Genomic DNA, 18,995 nt, shown 5'->3' on the forward strand with positions numbered 1-18,995 from the left:
TTCTCTTTTTCCCTTCCACGCATTAAAGTTGGTATTTAATGAGTATAGTGACGTGGCCAAAGATCAGTCCTAAGTCAAAGAAGATGCTATATTTTGTCATTAAATTCTATTTGTTTTTATAATGTAGCTTGACATTTTATAACTATAAGGAAAACCAAAAGCATAATAATAGTGAGAAAACATTCACATATGTGAATTTTGTTTATTTAAGAAGTCAGTGAAATAAAACTGTTTTGGAGCAGACTTTTATTGCTTGAATTTTTTTTTAATATACCAGTGAGAGAATTACCCATTGGAAGAATCACACAGTAAGATATTTTTCCTCAGTTCGAGCATTTAGTTGTTAACTACACTGCTGTAACTGTCCTTTGCAGAGTTGCTGTCTGTTATAACTTTTTCTTTTTTTCTTTTTAAGATTTTTATTGGGGAATTGGGGGGGTGGGAACAATGCTGGGGAATTGGGGGAAGGGGAACAGACAAGTTGCTGTTGTTTTGTTCTTCAGTCTAGTTGTGGAGGACGTTGCTTCACTGGTCCAAGTTGGCACCATCATTGCGCTCTTCCCGGGTGAGGCAGATCAGTCGCAGGCTTCTGGATAGCCGCTCACTGTGGCTGCTGGCTACACACGGTAGCCCATGGCAACCCACTGCCACAGGGGCTGCAGCCTGCGGCCATCGCCGGCGACTCACGGCAGTCTATCTCCAGGTTGATCTGTTGTTCAGCATCTTAGCTGTGGAGGACAGTGTCACAGGCCCTCATATGTGGGATCCGAACCGGGGTCCTCTGGTGTCCCAAGCCAGTTCTTAACCATCGCGCCACTTGTCCGGACCTGTTATAACATTTTTTATAAGGTCTTTATGCAGAACACGGTTTCCTTGAAGTAAGTTTCTATTCCCTCACTACTGGATTTAGACTCTGTAAGCATGTTATATACAAAAGAGAAAAATTTTGCATGAACTACATGCCTGGTTGCCATTTAAAGATCATAACAGATGTGTCTAATTTCCAGACTAGCAAAATTGCAATGATTCTGAATTGAGCTGGAAGTCATTAGATGTGTGTTCACTGTATGCAGTAAGAAACTATACAGTCTAAAATTAATGCTATATTTATAGCCAAAAGCCTATTTTATAATTTGGCATTCTGAAAGTAGACCATGGAAGATGGTTTTACTTTGACTAGTAATTAGTGTACAGCTGAAAAGAAAATTGGAAGCCCTCCAACAGAACAGAAAATAACCACAGAAAATAACCTCTCAAAATTAAAATGGAATGATGGCAAAGTTTTAGAAAGGAACTGGTTATACATACTAAACTTTAAAGTTCAGGTTTTTAGTTTATGTAGTCATTCAGTCACACAAGTTAAGAGTACTTGCATTTTATCTCATATGTTCTTTTAAACAAATTATCAATTTTTATGAAGCTCTACACATCCTCGGTATATCCCTCTGAAATATGAAGAGAAGACCAGTTTTATTTTTTTGTAAACTAGGACACAGGTTATTAGTTTTTCAGCTTGATATGACCCAATAATGATTGCTGGAAGTAATCAGGAGTCCTAGGACTTCCTTTTTGCAGCCTGTATTATACTCAGTGATTCTCAAACCTTTTGTTCTCAAGACCTGGGCGTTTATCACTATTAATATTTACTGTATTATAAATTAGAACTGAGAAATGTAAGGATATTTAATAATTTATTTTAAAGTACTAATCCATTACATGTTAATAAGAATAACCTTTTTATGAAAAATAACTATTTTACAAAAGAAAAAAATTTTTAGTGAGGAGAGTGGCAAATTTCTTTAATGGCTAGTTTAAGAAAAGACTAGCTTTGTGATATCATCCCAGAGTTACCCAAACCACACCTTGAGAACTGCTATACCTGGAAAATAAGAGATTCTAAAGTCAGTGCTGGACAACTTTCCATGGTTACTTTTGGTAATGAGTTAACATTTGGAGAAAGAGAATTAAAGTAAAGAATTCTTGACATTTTGGGTCACATAATTCTTTGTTGTGAGGGACTGTCATGTGTATTGTAAGATGTTTAAGCAGCATCCATGGCTTCTACCGCTAGGTGCTAGTAGCACTCCCCCACCCTATACCCAGCTATGATAAGCAAAAATGTCTCCAAACATGGCCAGATGTCTTCTGAGGGGCAAAATTGCTCCAGTTGAGAACCACTTGATTAGAGAAAAGAACTGACAAAAGATGGAACACAATTAAAGTTTTCCTAAAACTTTCTTTTCCTGCTAAAAATGATTATAGGCTAAATATTAAGTTAAGCTATTATTTGAGTAATTTCTAAAACAGGAATATAGCATTACTTTTTTAGCCAAATATTAAGCCAAGGAAATAAAGAGGCTATGTAAGAATTGAATTTATTCCTAAAGCAGATCACAAATGACTAATAAAATAAAACAAGCAACATTTTATTTGTAGCAACTAGTACAGCAGTTGGGGTATTTTTAGTAAAACTATGGTAAATTAGGTTAAGAAAACCTGAGGTTTGGGTTTTCCCTGTTTTCAAAGTTGCTATTGAAAACTATGGGCCTAAAAACTACCAGTAATCAATATACAAGTCAGCAATATCATTTCTAGGAAACTGTTCTATAAAAATACTTGTAATGAAACATTCCAGTATTTAAAAAAAAAAAAAAAAAACATTGTTGATAATATCCCAAAGTAAAACAAACTAGCAATCATCTTGATAGCCTTAATTAGAGATGAAATCATTTATGATACACTTTGATACTGTGAAGTTCTTTCAAACATTCAAGAATAAGATTTCTGTATATGTTATTATGGAAGGCTATATGTACACAGTTTATTAAGTAAAAAAACAAGTTGCAGAACTGAACATCTCATTTGTGTAAAAATTTTGAAAAGGAACTATGTCTGTGTACACGCGGGTATATATGCCTAGAAATTTTCTGGAACTGTAAAGATAATAGGTTATAGTCTAGAGGGTGGAACTGGGAGAATGTGGGTGGGGACAATGACATATACTTCCTCCCTCTAAACACCTCTATAATATTTGATATTTTACCATTAACTCATTACTATAATCAGAAAATATTTAAATTTTGAAGTTAATTACACTATATAAATATATATTATTTTAAAAGTTATACTATGCCATATAAATATGACATTTTAAAAAATAATGAAAAAATAACTCTTAACTGGTCACCATGGGAAAGAATAATGAGATTAATTTTTTCCCACTAACTAAATATTTGCTGTGTAAGTAATAAACTTCACTAAAACTATTATACGGAGCTACTGTACTTCAGGTCTTGAGGTTGTACTTTGGATTCAAAAGCTCCTAAAAATGTGATGTTTAATGGGTTCAATGAACTGGTTATTTTTAATCCATGTAAAGCTTTTTCTTATTTGTGTAGGGATATGTGGGTGTATATGGGCACTTCAGTATTTTTTGGTTTTTTGGGTCTTAATAGCTGATTCTCATTTACTTATTTAGGTCACGAGACATGTGTAGAGCTTCTTTTAGAACAGGAAGTTTTCCAGAAAATGGACGGAAATGCTTTCAGCCCATTGCATTGTGCTGTGTAAGTAAAGGCAGAATGAATCAGATTTTGTTTGACTATCTAAGAAATACTCCACTGCTGAGAGAGTGATCACCTTGTTACCCTACACAGGATAAATGACAACGAAGGTGCTGCTGAGATGTTAATTGATACATTAGGTGCCAGCATCGTGAACGCCACAGATTCAAAAGGAAGGTAGGGATTCAACAATGCAGGAAATATTCTCAGTAGGAAAAAAAATTTTAACTACTTAATTAATGTGGAAAAATGGACAGAGAACCCATTATTAATTAAAAATTGATTTTTATATTTGCAAATATAAATTGCTATAAAATCTTAATTATGTTTTCATTATAAAAGATGTTTCTATTATGATTTTTAGCCAGCCTTCCTCATTTTAAAATTTGTAAAATGTAAATATTTCCCCCCTTTTTTTAAGAGGCTTGTTTGTTACCCAACAGTTATTTTTAATAAAGTTAACATTTTTCTACATAGAAATAAAAGCAGGAAGAGAGTTCAGTAGTTGTAATAGATGGTTGTATTTGGGTCAGGATTTATTTATTTCAAAATTTCCTTTAATGATATGTTTTAGTAATTTTATAATGTATCCTTATTTATAATAGTTTTATTAAGGGCCTTTACATTATCAAAAATACAAATTTTTGTGGCTGAAATCTGTAAGCTCCATTAAGCCTGTTTGTATCTAGGCAATGTGTTTTATAGCCTAATTGTAAACCCTTGAAAATTACTTGTCACAAATTAAGGAAACTTTTTTTAGAGTATATGACATATAGATTTCATCAAGTCTTTCCATTTCTGTACTGCAGAACTCCTCTCCATGCAGCCGCCTTTACAGACCATGTAGAGTGTTTACAGCTGCTGCTCAGCCATAATGCTCAAGTCAATTCTGTGGACTCTTCTGGGAAAACACCCCTCATGATGGCTGCAGAAAACGGACAAACAAATACAGTTGGTAAAAAAACTGACTCAGGCTTTTATTCTAAGTATTATATACACATACACACACACACACGCACACACACATACATATATGTTGCTTCTGTAGAGTGTAGATCCCAAGCCTTCTGATTATAATTCACTGAATTTTCCACTAGTTTTCCCACCATTCCTGAGATTTAAAACCTCTTACCTGCTTACAACCCACATGTTCATGTAGGGCCCGAGTTTCCATGTGCCCTTACTGACTGACTAGTACCTCAGCCAGGCAGTGTAAGGCAGTGGTTCTAAGCACTGGCTCTGGAGTCAGAATGACTGCAGGTGAATCCTGGCTCTACCAGCTAAGTGACCTTATGCCTCAGTGTTTTATTTGTAAAGTGAGAAAAATAACAGGACCTACTTTGTAGGTTGTTGTGACGGTTAAATAAATTATTATGGTTAAATAAATTATTACAAACCCAGAGCAATTAAAACAGTGTTTGAAATTTAGTAACCACTCACAAAATAAACGTTAGTGCTGCCATTAGTGTCTTTGGCTAACACAGCAGTAAGACAATATAGTATGTATGTTTTATGTTACAATATTTGTCTTCCACTTAAGATTTTGCTAGAGGTGTATTTTTGCTTTGTATTTATTTCTCTACAATGAGTTATTGGTAATCTAAGATACATGTTCATAAACATAAGAATTGATGCAATTTTTCCTCCCAGAGATGCTGGTTAGCAGTGCTAGTGCAGATCTGACTTTACAAGATAACAGTAAAAACACCGCCCTCCACTTGGCTTGCAGCAAGGTATGTACACCTTTTAAGGATACTTTTCATTGTTAATGTCAACAGTGGCATTTCAAGTTTTTCCAAGTCACTAAAATGAACAGAACCAGGGACCAAACCTCTAATGATCACTGGCATCAGACTTCTTATAAAAAAGTACTGAATGTGTTGTTAGGCGTATGAAAGTCTCCAGAAAGCCAAGTGAGTTTGGGGGCACAGCCTAAACATAATTACAGTAATTAATACCTTGGTTTGTGAGCATAATTCGTTCCAGAAACAAGCTACTTGTATTGCAAAACATTGCTCGTTTACCAAGTTAAAATGTATTAGAAATGTTTGCTCGTCTTGTGGAACACTCACAAACCAAGTTACTCACAATCCAAGGTTTTACTGTATTGTCTTTCTTTAATTTCTCTAATCTTAAATATTCTTATGGTCTTCTCCTAAACTCATTCCACCAATACATATTTGGACAAATATTTAAGGCATTAGCCAAGAAAATTCATGGCATATATATGGTGATATACATATTATTATGTGGACTAGGATGGGGGTGTATTGAGTGTATAAATTTATCTGTAATGGTACCCAAGTTTTTAAGTTATTTTCCGTAATTTTAGGGTCATGAAACTAGTGCCTTGTTAATACTGGAAAAGATAACAGATAGAAACCTCATCAATGCAACCAATGCAGCCTTGCAAACGTAAGTACTTTATCTAGGGTAAACCTTATGACCTGTAATTATAAAAATGATCAATGGGGTTTTTTCTAACATGGGACCATTGGAATCAGTCACAGTTTTATAATAGACAAAATTCATTTCTAAAATCATCACAATTGAAAGGCATATTACTAAAAAAAGCTTTTGAACCTGAAACGTTATTATTGAAAATAATGTGTTTTTTCTCAATCCAATTTTATGAAGGAAAGTAATACTATTCTGTGTGTTTTTTGGAAACCAACAGGAATAATAGTGTATGTGACACTAGCAATAAATGAGGTGAAAGGCTTTATATGTGTCTGTAAGCTAAAGAGATTTCGGAAAGAATCAAGTTGTTAATCTGAGCAGCCAGCCAATACGTGACTACTTAGATCTTGGATCCTCATCTTCCATCGTCCTCTCCCAGTGGCCTTTTACTGTTCTACTCTAAGATTTAGTAAAAAGAAAAACCGTATAATACTGGTTACCATTCACATATCAATCAGATCTCTTGAGGGTCCAAAAATTAGTCATGGAATCTGTAAACTGTTTTCAAAGTCTGTTGGAATTTGCACTTTTGCAATATATGGTTTTTATTACATGTTTTTTTACACCTGTTTGCCAACCTCATTTCTTAAAACTTAAGAATGTAGTTTAGTTGGTAAAATCTTTTTAAATATTGAGTCTTAGGAGGAAACTAACAACAAAAGGGTTTAGTGAAGGTGGGAACTTGCTAATGTGGCCCCGTGCTGAACTTAGGCACATTGACGAGGTTTGACAGTGCCCAAACACTGCTTCTGCTGTCCTCCCACTTCCGTCTGTACTGCTGTCAGGACCAGGTGCCTCAGGTTTGTAGTGTGTGTGTTTGTGTGCACATGCACTGTATGGGCATGCACATATAGACGTGTACATGTATACTTTTTTTCCCCCAGACCTCTGCATGTTGCTGCCCGAAATGGGCTAACAATGGTGGTTCAGGAACTTTTGGGGAAAGGAGCAAGTGTGCTTGCAGTAGATGAAAACGGTAAGTAGGTTCCATATTCTCTTTCCTTGACCTATATCTTACTAGAAGCTTTTATCTTTCAGTCATCCATATTTGAAGTAAACTTGGATGTTTTTTATCGGTCAGAGAGGAGAGCTGAAATTAGATTGAATAGTACTTTGTGGCAAAGGGAATGAGAACAAGAAACAGGAAAAGTCCATCTAACAAACAAGCTTCTGAATTTTGCATATCTAGTCTACCAGAGTTGTATTTATTAACTTTGGTTTAACGTTACCATCTTTTTTATCTTAATATTAAACTGTCAACAAATATTTAGCAAGGCCCTTACTTAATTGCCAGGCTCTTACCTACAGCTAATAGTCTCACTTATACATGTCCCCTTCTGCCTGCTTGAGACGATCACATTAGCAGTTCTTTGCTTTTGTGTCCTATAATAACGATGTTTTGTTGGAATCTTCCTAGATTATTCTCATCAATATGTAAACATTGTCTCTCATCTTAAAGAAATCATTTTTCCCACTACTCCTGCCAGGTACTGCCACATATCTCTGTTCCTCTTTACAGCAAAATTACTCAAGAATTGGCTCTCCTGCTGTCCCAATTCTTCTCTTCTTTCCTTCTCTTAAATCCCTTCCAGTCACACCTTTGCCCCCAACATACTGCTAAACTGTTCTCGTCAGACCACCAGTGACCTCCACTATGCTGAGAGTCAGTCCTTAGTTGACATTTGACTTGATATCTCAGGATTCAGCACAACTGATTACTCTATTTCCTTTTTCTTTTTCTTTTTTTTTTTTTAAATAGGAATAGGGGTTTAATATGGAATTAAAACATACATGAATAAGGGAGTAACTGGGGTTGTAAAGGTTGCAATCTTCCATAGCAAGGGGCCAGTATTCCCCCAAATAATCTCCATCTTTTCCTTTATGCTGCACGCTGCTACTACTTGGCTAACTAGGTCACATTAGGGCACAGTAAGAGTCCTGGTGTCTGTGATTGGATTGCAGTTCTCTGTGTTAGGTGAACCCAGTTTCCCCTCATTCACAAACACCTGGTTCCTTGGATTGGGTGAGGGTTTCTAACTCACTATTTTGATGGTTGGATTGAAGAACCAGATTCGCTGAAACTGAAAATTACTTGTTTTTTGTTATATTTATTTTCTTCTATTGAGGTATAATTGACATACAATATTATATTAGTTTCAGGTGTATGTTTTTCCTTTCATAAACTTTTTTTACTTGGCTTTCAGGACTCCAAACTTTTTTGGTCTTCTTCCTATGTTACTAATTATTCCTTCTCAATTTATTTTTCAAAGTGTCTCCCTCTTCTCCCCAACTTTTTAATTTTGGAGGGCTCTAGGACTCAATCCTTGTTTCTGTTTACCATCCCTGTCTATGTTCACTCCCTAGGTGATTTCATCCAGTCCCTTAGTTCTAAATGCTACCCAGTATATGCTGAGAAGTCCTAAATTTATCTCTAGCCTAGACCTCTCATGATCTCCCTTATGTATAGCTCCAGTTGCCTAATTGACAATAGCACATGGATATCTAATAAACAACTCAAACCTAATATGTCTAGAACTGAACCACTGATCCTATCTCTCCTCCCCCTGCCAAGCCTGTTCTCCCCACAGCTGTCCTGATCTCAGATGATGACACTTCCTGTCCTTACAGCTGCTCAGGGCAAACACCTGGAGTCGTCCTTGACTCCCTGTCTTATACGCAATGTACAGCCCATTAGCATGTACTGTGGATCCACATCCAAAATATATCCAAAATATACCCGCTTTTTCCTCCTCTGTTCCTACCACCCTGGCCTGGATCCTTTTAAAATGAATGAGAAGATACTGGTTTTCTGAATCTCAGGTCCCTTATCATCCCTATAATGACCTCCAAGGCCCTCCATGATGGGTTCCCTGCCCTGTGACCTCTCTGACCTCATCTCCCCATTCTGCCGTGCCAGCCCTTCCACACCGTGGATGTACGTGTGTCATGATCTTTGTTCGGCTGTTTCCTCTGCCTGGAACGCTCTGTCCCCAAGCAGTCGTTGACTAAATCCTTCACCTGTTTCAAATCTTAGCTCAAATTTCATCTTGTCAATGAAGCCTACCCTGCCTGACTGCCCTATTTATACTACGACCTGCTGCATACCCCTAACACAGCATTCCCAGGCTTTGTTACCTGCTCTACTCTTTCCTCTTTCTTGTTTCCAACATTTAACATATTGTGTATAATTTACTTTTTTGTTATGTTGATTATGTGCCTGCCCTATTAGAACAAATATAAGTTCCATGAGGGCAGGGAATCTTGGTCGGTGGCATTCACTAATATAATACATTCTAAGTGCTTAAAGGAGTGCCTGGATATAGTGAGGACTCTGAATACTTGTTGGTTAGTGATTATACCAAGCACTGTACTAAGTTCTGAAGATAAAATGTAGAAAAAGATGGTCTGCTTCCTTGAGTGGAGCTGAGAATAAACAGGTTGTTACAGTGGACTTGAAGTAGTTCATTTGGAGTAAGCCTAGAATGTTATGAGAGCATATGAAAGAGTGTTCAAACCCTTTTTGGGGGGATCAGGGAAGGAATCCTGAGAAAAGTGACTTCTAAGACAAAATCCAAAGGACAGCTAAAGTGGGGAGAGAACTTTCTAAGCAGAGAGAGTAGCATACTTAGAGATATAACACAGGGCAGTGTAAATACTGAGTTATGCCACTCTCTTCAGTTAAGTGGCAAAGGATCCGTGCTTTAGGAAGGTAGTCTGAGGCAAGCGAGATTTGAATAGGGAAACAAGTTAACGTTTACAAGTGAAAGACGATGGTAGCCAGAATTCAGGTAGAGGCATTGGTGATGAAAAGAGATAGGTGTTTCTAAAGATCTTAGGATGGGACTCACTGGGGCTTGGTGAGGGAAGAAGTCACACACTACCTGGCTTGGCTGCTGTGTGGATGGAAGTGCCATTGTTTAGCAGGATTATACGAGGTTAAAAAAAGTCAAAGGTAGGAATATAGAAGGAATAGCTGGGTTCATTTAGGAGCCTGAGAAAAGTTCAGTGGAAGCTCCAAGTGGGTAATTGGATATATGGATCTAGAGCCCAAAAGCAAAAGCTAGGCTGGACATAGAGATTTGGGAATCATTAGGATATGTAGTCATTAAATCCATAGACGTGATTAATATCACTCACTAAGGTAAGTTCAGACTTACCTAGCTTTAAAGAAACTTTTATTATCCATAAATTACTTTTCTGGAAGTACAGCAACTATATGGCTTAAAATGAGCCTAAAATGCAAACCTGTATAGGATATTTGACCACATTGTGAGGCTCTGAATCAATAGCTGATATGCAAGCCTTTGTTGATCATTTTCCAGATTTCATATACTTTTTCCTTATAAAGAAATGGAAGGAATAATATAACTGATAATAATGAAGGTCACCGGTCACCTGCGACCTGGGTATCTCCTAACACATTCTGCAAAGCAAAATAATAATCGTGGCGCAAAGTTGACAAGTCATAAATACCGATCTCGTTTTATAATCTATTCTAAACTTTAATGATCCAGTTATAAATTGCTCACATAACAGCAGTGGTTGGTGATTAATTAGGCTCTGTAGTCTAAATAGAGATGAAATAAAGGGCCCAATACATCCTGTGCCTAATTCAGTCTAAGAATGAGGTTAAGTGGTATTTCCATGGATTTTTCCAAAGGAAGCAAAACATATTATCCTTGCCTGGGACAGATTATTCTCTTGTCCTCAAGCAGTTTACTTCTCTTACATATCTTCTTAGCTAACCACACCACCCCATGCCAGAGGAGAGAAGCCTGTTTTTAGTCATATTTCAACTAAAGTGCTCTTTAGATACTCTTCTTCCCCCTCCACACGCTTATCCAAGGCATGGAGGCCTGTATAATGGGCTGCTCTGCCTATCAGCAGGAGCAACACAACAGGCGCCCTCAGACCTTCAGAAGAGCCCTTTAAAGAAGTGTAGGCAGGGCCAGCCGAGTGACTCAGTTGGTTAAGAGTTGGCTTGGGAGCGCAAGCTCTGAGCAGCAGGGCCACCAGTTCAGTTCCCACATGGGCCAGTGACGCTGCGCCCTCTACAGCTAAGATGGTGAACAACAGCTCAACCTGAAGTTGGGCAGCCATGAGTGGCCAGCAATGGCGTAGGCTGCAGTGGGCTGCCGTGAGCTACTGTGAGTGGCTGGCAGCCAGCATGAGCTGCCATGAGCCGCCGTGACCAGCCATCCAATGGCTGGCAGCTGATCTGCCTCAGCCGGGAAGAGCACAATGATCATAATACCAACATGGGCCAGTGAAGTGGCATCCTGCACAACTGGACTGAGGGACAAAAGGACAGCAACTTGTCTGTTCCCCTTCCCCAATTCCCCAATAAAGTCTTTAAAAAAATAAACAAAATAAAGAAGTGTAGGCTCTGAAGCCCTCTCTTACTACCTTTGAGCAAATAGACTTTAAAATATGCACACCCTTTAGCCACTCCTGCCAAGCCTGCAGGGGCATCAGCTGTTCCCTTTGACCCTTGAGAAAGGGGAAATTTATGAAGGGGAAAAAAATCTTTTTTTTTTTACTCAAGGCTAATGTAGCATGGATAAAAATATATAGAACTGGACACAGCCAAATGCCTAATGGTTAGAATGAATATCTAAACAATGGAATATATAACAATGAACATGAACTGACTACAACTACATCATGGACGAATCTCAGACATAATGTTAAACAAAAGAAGCCAGAAATAAAATAATACATACTGTATGATTCCACTTATATTAGGTTTTAAAAGATCAAAACAAAACTGTACTGTTTATGAATACAAGTAGAAAGGAGAGCACAGACATGACCACCACGTGAGTCAGGATAGTGATTACCTTTGTGGAAGAGAAGGGGTGGTGATTGGGACAGGTAGGGCTTCTGGTATGCTGGTAATGTGTTCTTTCTTGATCTAGATGGTGGTTACATGAATGTTTTCTGATAAATTATTCAGCTAGTTAAAAAACAAATGTGACTTTTAAAAATATAAACATGTATGTCTGTAAATGCTAAAACATGAGTAAATGTAGTATAGGGGAAAACCATGTCGACAGGTACAAGAACAAATGAAGCTGTAGACTCAAACTTAAGACAGTGGCTGCTGAAGTTCCAAATGGGATGATCTAAATTTGGCATCACAAGGTGTGCTCTCACCATCTTCTCTTCTGCTCCATCCTCAAACTGGGTCTTGTACCAAACAAGGTACCAAATGTTCCCTTACTCAGTTTGCTGTCTTGGTAACTCTTGTGGTGCCTTAGGTCTAAGGTAAGTCTTCTTCTAAAGAAAGGAACAGTTACAAAGGAAACATTTGTTTTGACTTAAAAACTTTAAAAGTTCACCTGTTTAGTTTACTGTTTTTTCTTCAGTGGACTGTGACCCTAAAAAAAAGTTGAACGACTGCAAAGTATCATTCCTTCAACATGTCTCTTTTGAGCACCTGCTCAGTGCCTCATTCATCAATCTATACTCATTTAGATTTCTCAGCAAGTAAGTGCTTACTTACATAACTTAAAATTAACAGTAAGATTTCTTCCACCATTCTGAAGGAAGATTATCAAACTGGGGTTTTAGTTCCTTATTCTTCTATGAATTCAGATGGATATGGCTAAGTTGTAAGATCTGGGGGAAACCATCCATCTCTGGGCCTCCGTTTCCTCTTCTATAATGTAGTCTGTGAGGTTTCCTCCCACCTAAGATTTCTATGACTTTCCTCTTTTGCTACTTATTGGAAATTTTGAATCATTTTAATTAAACCAATTTATCATAAGCCAATTAAGTACATCTCAAGTTGCAGGCCTTTAGGTTTATTTCCTTATATTACTGAAATTAGTCTCAGGATGTTTAATTTTTTTATTTATTTTATCTTTAATTCTAGGCTATACCCCAGCTTTGGCCTGTGCTCCCAATAAGGACGTAGCTGACTGCCTAGCTCTCATTTTGGCCACCATGATGCCTGTTTCATCGAGTAGCCCTTTATCATCCCTGACATTCAATGCCATTAATCGTTACACCAACACCTCAAAAACAGTCAGCTTTGAAGCCTTGCCCATCATGAGGAATGAACCTAGCTCCTATTGCAGTTTCAACAACATTGGCGGGGAACAGGAGTACTTATACACCGACGTGGATGAGCTCAATGACTCTGATTCTGAGACCTACTGAGACTGAGCCAGACAGAGGTCTAAGGAGAGAGTTGTAACATTAACACTTCAAACTGTGCTTTTTCAGGAAAAAGGCACTTTCTTATTGTCATACAAATTCAACCTAAGAGGAAAGATCACAGAGTGAGCGAATATAAGAAATGTGATGACATTAAGAAGAAGAATTTTAAAGGCAAGTTTTGCAAAAGGAACTTCTAGAATCTTGAAATAGACTTGACCAGAGGAAAACACTGATGTCAGATTGCTTTGTGGAATTGTTTAATTTGGTTTTGCAGTGCCAGGAATAATTCGGGACACTGTACCCTAATCTGCTTACACAAGCAACACTTTGTAAAAAAAGAGATAAGGACACTAGATTTAAATGTTATCAATAAAACTGCAACTAAATTTAAGGGCAATAAAAGTTTGGTACAGTAGGCATTATGTGCACAGCAAATTGCCAAAGGACCAAATAACTTAAAGGTTTTTTTAATAGAATGCCATTTTGTGGAAACTGGAGTAGGTGAAATGAGACATTATCTAAACCAAACTTTAATATTTCTGAAAATGAAGCTGAGATTTGGTTTGAAATGTTGATTTTTTTTTTTAAAGAAAACATCTGAAAGCCTTCAAATACTGTATTAAACCATGAGAGAAAGCAGATGTATTTTTACATTTTTTTCTTTTACATAAAAATTTTAAAATTCCAAGTTTTTTAATAATAGAATTGAAAACCAGCTGACTGGGTGCAGTCAGGGTGAAAATACTTGTGATGTAGACATGAGATAGAGTGGGGTCAGGCTGTTGTTGCCCAGTTTTGAATGGTTTAGGTTTTAAATTGAACTATTTTTCTTTTTTGAAAATGTAAAGAATTTCCTAGAAGAAGAAAATTTCAGAAAATCAAAAAGTAGATTATTTTCACCCTGTTGCAGCTAAGTGGCTCTGGGGAAGTTTTCGGCCTCACTACTTGGGATGGTATACCTTCGTCACTTACGTTACTTTTGTGCCTCCACACGGATTGGGGTATTTTTGTTGTCATTGTTTAGTGAAGAATCAAATTCCTTGTTGTTGATAAATTAACATCATCTGGTCTCTTGGAAGGCGTTTGCATACTGGGCAAGAGTTATAATACTAAAAGCCTTTAGGTCCTACTCAGATTTAAAGTAGCATGTTTGTAACATGCCACTTCTGGGGGAAAGAAGCAATCGCCTGCCAAAATGGAAGACTGCCTTTCAAATAACTGAGAGAGAGGGAGAGAGAGAAAAGGCTGCTAATTAGGCTTTTAAATAACAATTTACATAGTTCTGCTTTTACTGTAACTGTCATTTTCCCAGTGAGAATGATTTCACATATGTAGGGGGTCTTACAGGTCTAGGTTTAAAGTTCCATAAATTTTCACAAAATGATACCCAGTTTCATTTTATCCTTTTTGTATTGTAAAACTGGAAACTTTATGACATTGTAAATTATCAGCTGGTTTTTCTGAATATAAAGTGTGAAAACACAGAACAGTATTTTGATCTATTTGATAATTTTGTGGGGTTTTTGAAGAATTAATGAGCATGTACATAGAAATAGTGGCTGCTTGAATACTGTATTTACTTGCACTCTTTCAGTACATCAAGATTCCTGTATATTTTAGAGTATAATAAAACACAGATGTGAGTTGTATTTAATGAATAATGTATTTGTATCTGTGCATATTACCTAAAAATCTATAAAGTTTCTAGGGCATTGACTACTAGATTTTAAGCATCTTTTCTAAAATATTTACAGAAATTATAAATGTAATCCTCCATCTTTTCTTTATAATATTAAGAAATTATAATGGACCCTTCCTAATTATTAGTGGTAGGAAGGTGAATATGAATTTTAAAGACAGCGGACTACATTTTCTATTGTACCTTTTGAAAAAAAGAAAAAAACTCGAGGATTCTAAAAGTATACATATGTGTGCTTTCTCTTTCCTTTTAGGAATTCTCTTCTGAATTCCCTGAGGGAATTTTCTAGAATCTCAGAATTGAAAGAGACCTGAGGTTCATCCAAGTCTAACCTCTTAAATACAGGAGTCCCTTCTACAAGGGTGATCTTTCCACCTTGAACACTTCCAGTGACTCTACCTCACCAAGCAGTCCATTCAGTTGTTGAGCAGCTCTAACTGTTAGAAAGGTCTTCCTTAGATGGAAAATTGAAGCCTCCCTCCCGGTAACTTCTGCCCTTGGGCCCGGGTCTGTCCTCCAAGAGAACACTTGAGAACGTTGAAAGGATGAATCTCGTGCCCTCTGCCGTGTCTTCTCTTTTACAGGCTGTTGACTCATCTGCGCTGATTTCCAGAAGGACTCATTAGACACACTGTTAGATTTACCACATCTAATGAAATCCAAGGTGTAGCTATAAAGTAACAAGCTGTTTTTAATTTATCTGCACATGTATGAGAACATCTTGCATCACTTTATATAAAGGATGCTGTCATTGAAAATATTTGTGAGGTTTCTTTGGATTGCTTGCCTACTAGGAAAACTGTTCCATTGCTTTGTGATCGCATTTTGTGATAGTCTCTTCCCCTTGGCTTGATCAACCACTTCCTTTGGTCTGCAGGGGAAACCCAGAGTACTGTCCCGAATAGTATTTGCACAGCACGAGTATTGTTGGAGTAGGTCCTCGGACTACTTCATGAATGAACACAGTAAGTTCCCTTATGGTTACACCTTGTCTGTCAAAAGCGTTCAGGCCCTGCTCTGTAGTGGGTACAGAAAAGCCTGTTTGCTTTTTAACTTCTGCATGAAAGATGACATCTGAAATATCTGATGTGTATTTTAATAATACCAGCTTCTGCTCTAGAACTACTTTGGGGGAAATGGTGGTAATAGCAAATGACAAAACACTGAACTCAAACAGTGCCATTTAGTTCAGGCAATTTCTAAGTGTAGCTGTCAATTTGGGGTTTAATTTGGCTTATATTGGACCTTTTAAGTGAAATAAAGTTTTTTAATGCAATAAATCAAGTGTTTTGCTTTTTTACATGCAAACTTCTTTTCTCTTTTAATGTCTTATTAGTTTTCTGTTATAACTAGTTTTTACCTTTCTTTTAAAAACTTGACTTTTTGATAAAGCTATTTTAGGATTTAGATAAACCTATTGAAATGGGCTTTTCATATACATTCAACACATTATTGCTTGCTTGCTTGCTTACCATATACCTAAGGGTGGGACAGGGAGAAAGTGAGCCTAGAAATTGTCGTCTTGGTCCCCTAGAAGCTTATAATTTCGTCACGGAAAGGCATATACCTTTCCAAGTAGCAAGTATGAAAGTGTAATAGAAGTAGAGGCGAATTGCTAAGGAAGTTCAGACAACAGCCAGATCCCTCGGGGAAAGAAGATCAGAACAGGCTTCATGAAAGATGTGGCATTTGGACTCGACATTGAGGAACAAATAACGATTTGAGCAGGTGGAGAGGGGCAAGTGATATCCTAGGTAAAAGAACAAAATCGGTTCTTGAAATAGTTGGTGGAGTGAGGTGAGTGAAATAGATACCAGCACTTAGCATTCCTGAGCATTAAAAAAGGTCATGAAAACCTACAAAAGAGCTAAATATGCACAGAGATGAGGTAACAAAAGTGAGAACAAGTAGATATAAATAGGTGACGGGAGGAGCCGGCCAAGAGGACTTTAATAACCTTGCTCAAAATTGTCTTCCGCTGGTAATAAAATGCCTGTACAGTGTTTTATCATGTACCAGGCAAGGTTGTAAATGCTTGAAATACACCCCTTAATCCACACAACTGTCCTGTGAGGTGGGTGCTATTAATAGCACTACTTAACAGATGTGGGATGAGGCAGAGGTGAAGCAACTCTTACCCAAGGTCACTTGGCCAGTAATTCATGAAGCCTACATTCCAATCCAGGCAGCCATTTTCAGTCAGTGCTTGTAGTAGCTACCTAATGACCTTCAACATGATTTCTGATCCTTGTCGAAACTGGTGATTGTGCAGCTGGGCCACATGCTTGGCTACTAAATTATTTAAGTTCCTTTCGGTTTTTTTCTCCTAGGTTACTAATATTAGAAGAAATATAAATGTGAGCACAACAAATGTTTGTCGAACACCTCCTATGTAACAAACTGTGCTAGACTCTGGGCATATAGTAATAAAGGAAGAGGTAACAAAATTTGCCCTCGTGGTGAAGCGTAAAAGAGTGATGTCAGCTTCATCATTGTCACTCATGCTTTTGCAGGTCTGCTGACAGGCATGGCTGGGTGATTCTGCTTCAAGCTGGAGCTCTGGCTGGGTTCGACTCCTTGCCATGAGTTGGGCTCCATTTGTATTCCTCTTCAAACTTAGGCTAGAGTACTAAAGTTGTCCAAAAGGCCTTCCAGAAACACCCTCACAGGCACACCCAGAAATAATGTTTTACCAGTCTAGCTGACACATAAAATGAACCGTCTCAGGTAGGCTATTACGTTTTATGTGAATTCACTTTGTAGAAAAGCAGCGGGAGCAGTGTTCAGAAGCAAGAATACAACCCTATCTGGCCTGGGAACCCAACAAGGGAAAGGCTGGCTTTCCTGAGTGGGCATTCCCTTTATAAGACTATGGATGGAAGCAGAACACGGGAACAGCAGCGGCTTGGGCTTGGGCTTGGCCTTGGCTCATCCCTTCCCAACCTCAGACCCCTAGTCCCACTTACATCCACATGCGTCCACAGCCCGTGACGCTGGCACACATCAGCGATTGCTTCCAGGGGGTCAGAAGCCCCCAGTACAATAGTGCCAGAGGTGGCACTGACCAGGAACGGCACAGCACCCTATTGCAAAAATGCAGAGGGAGAAAGAAGCTGTGAAGTCTTCTCAAAAACAACCTAGAGCCTGGTGATAAAGCCTAGCTCCAAACTTTGTATACCTGACTTCGGCCCTTTCAACCTTACATGTTACAGACCCCTTTAATTTGCAGATGAGGACACTGAGATTCAGAGGTGTTAAAAGAAAACTTGCTCCAAGCTGAAGCTCCAGAGATGGAATCCAAATCTAGGTCTGTCTGATGGTTTATCTCTAAAGCTCATATTCTTTCAAAAAATTTTTAGTGTCTTACTGGAAGATCAAAATGCTGGGACCGTATTGCATGCGTGGGAAACAAGAATGTGGGCTCTAGAGCCAGACTGCCCTGGAAGGAATTCTCGCTCTGCCACCTCCTCACTGGGTGAACCCTCGGCAAACCACCTCATTTTCCTGCCTCAGCTTTCTCATCTGTAAAATGGGAATCATAAAGATACCTCAGAGTTATTGGAAAGAGTAAATGAGTCACTATGCCTGCCAATAGGAAACACTCAATAAATAAAAATGTATATCAATATAGCAGCCTACTTTGAGGCAGAATTAAAACTAGCCACAGATGCTTCTACACTCCTCCCACCAATGAGCGGGCTCTGTGTTTCCTCCCCTTGGACGTAGGTGGGCTCTGTAGCAACCTTACCAGTAGGATGTGACAGAAGGGCTGCTATGCCCATTTCTGGCCCCAGCCATCAGAAACTGTCAGCATCCCCTTCCTGTCTCTCGTCACATTCTCTCTGGAAACCCGGAGATGTCCTGTTAGAAGCCTGACTCTCCTGACACCATCGTGCTGGAGCAGCACGTGGAGAGGCCCAGTGGCGCCTGCCAGCTGCTCCTTGGCAGTGTGCCAGGCACGGGCGTGGAGACACCATCTCGGAAGTGGGTTCTCCAGCTAGAAAGAGACAAGCTGCACAACTGCCCCCTTCCCCGGTTTCTGACCCACAAACTCATGAATGAGCAAATTAAAATGGTTATTTCAAGTCATTAGTTTCAGGGTAGTTCCG

General features: G+C 38.3%; 1 protein-coding gene across 10 annotated transcripts in view; it reads left to right on the forward strand.

Moving 5' to 3' along the window:
• Nucleotides 1-16,166, forward strand: part of ANKRD28 (ankyrin repeat domain 28) — a 162,173-nt gene extending 146,007 nt beyond the window's left edge. For all 10 annotated transcript variants that reach the window (XM_019667157.1, XM_019667161.1, XM_019667159.1 and 7 more), the window contains 7 exons: nucleotides 3,479-3,566; nucleotides 3,657-3,740; nucleotides 4,373-4,518; nucleotides 5,214-5,296; nucleotides 5,896-5,978; nucleotides 6,908-6,999; nucleotides 12,901-16,166. In XM_019667157.1, coding sequence (XP_019522702.1) covers nucleotides 3,479-3,566; nucleotides 3,657-3,740; nucleotides 4,373-4,518; nucleotides 5,214-5,296; nucleotides 5,896-5,978; nucleotides 6,908-6,999; nucleotides 12,901-13,187 — 863 coding nt within the window. In that variant the 3' untranslated portion in view covers nucleotides 13,188-16,166. The remainder of the gene's footprint in view (nucleotides 1-3,478; nucleotides 3,567-3,656; nucleotides 3,741-4,372; nucleotides 4,519-5,213; nucleotides 5,297-5,895; nucleotides 5,979-6,907; nucleotides 7,000-12,900) is intronic.
• The last annotated feature ends 2,829 nt before the right edge of the window (nucleotides 16,167-18,995 follow it).

This window comes from Hipposideros armiger, unplaced genomic scaffold (assembly GCF_001890085.2).
Source record: "Hipposideros armiger isolate ML-2016 unplaced genomic scaffold, ASM189008v1 scaffold_486, whole genome shotgun sequence".
Taxonomy (NCBI): Eukaryota; Metazoa; Chordata; class Mammalia; order Chiroptera; family Hipposideridae; genus Hipposideros; species Hipposideros armiger.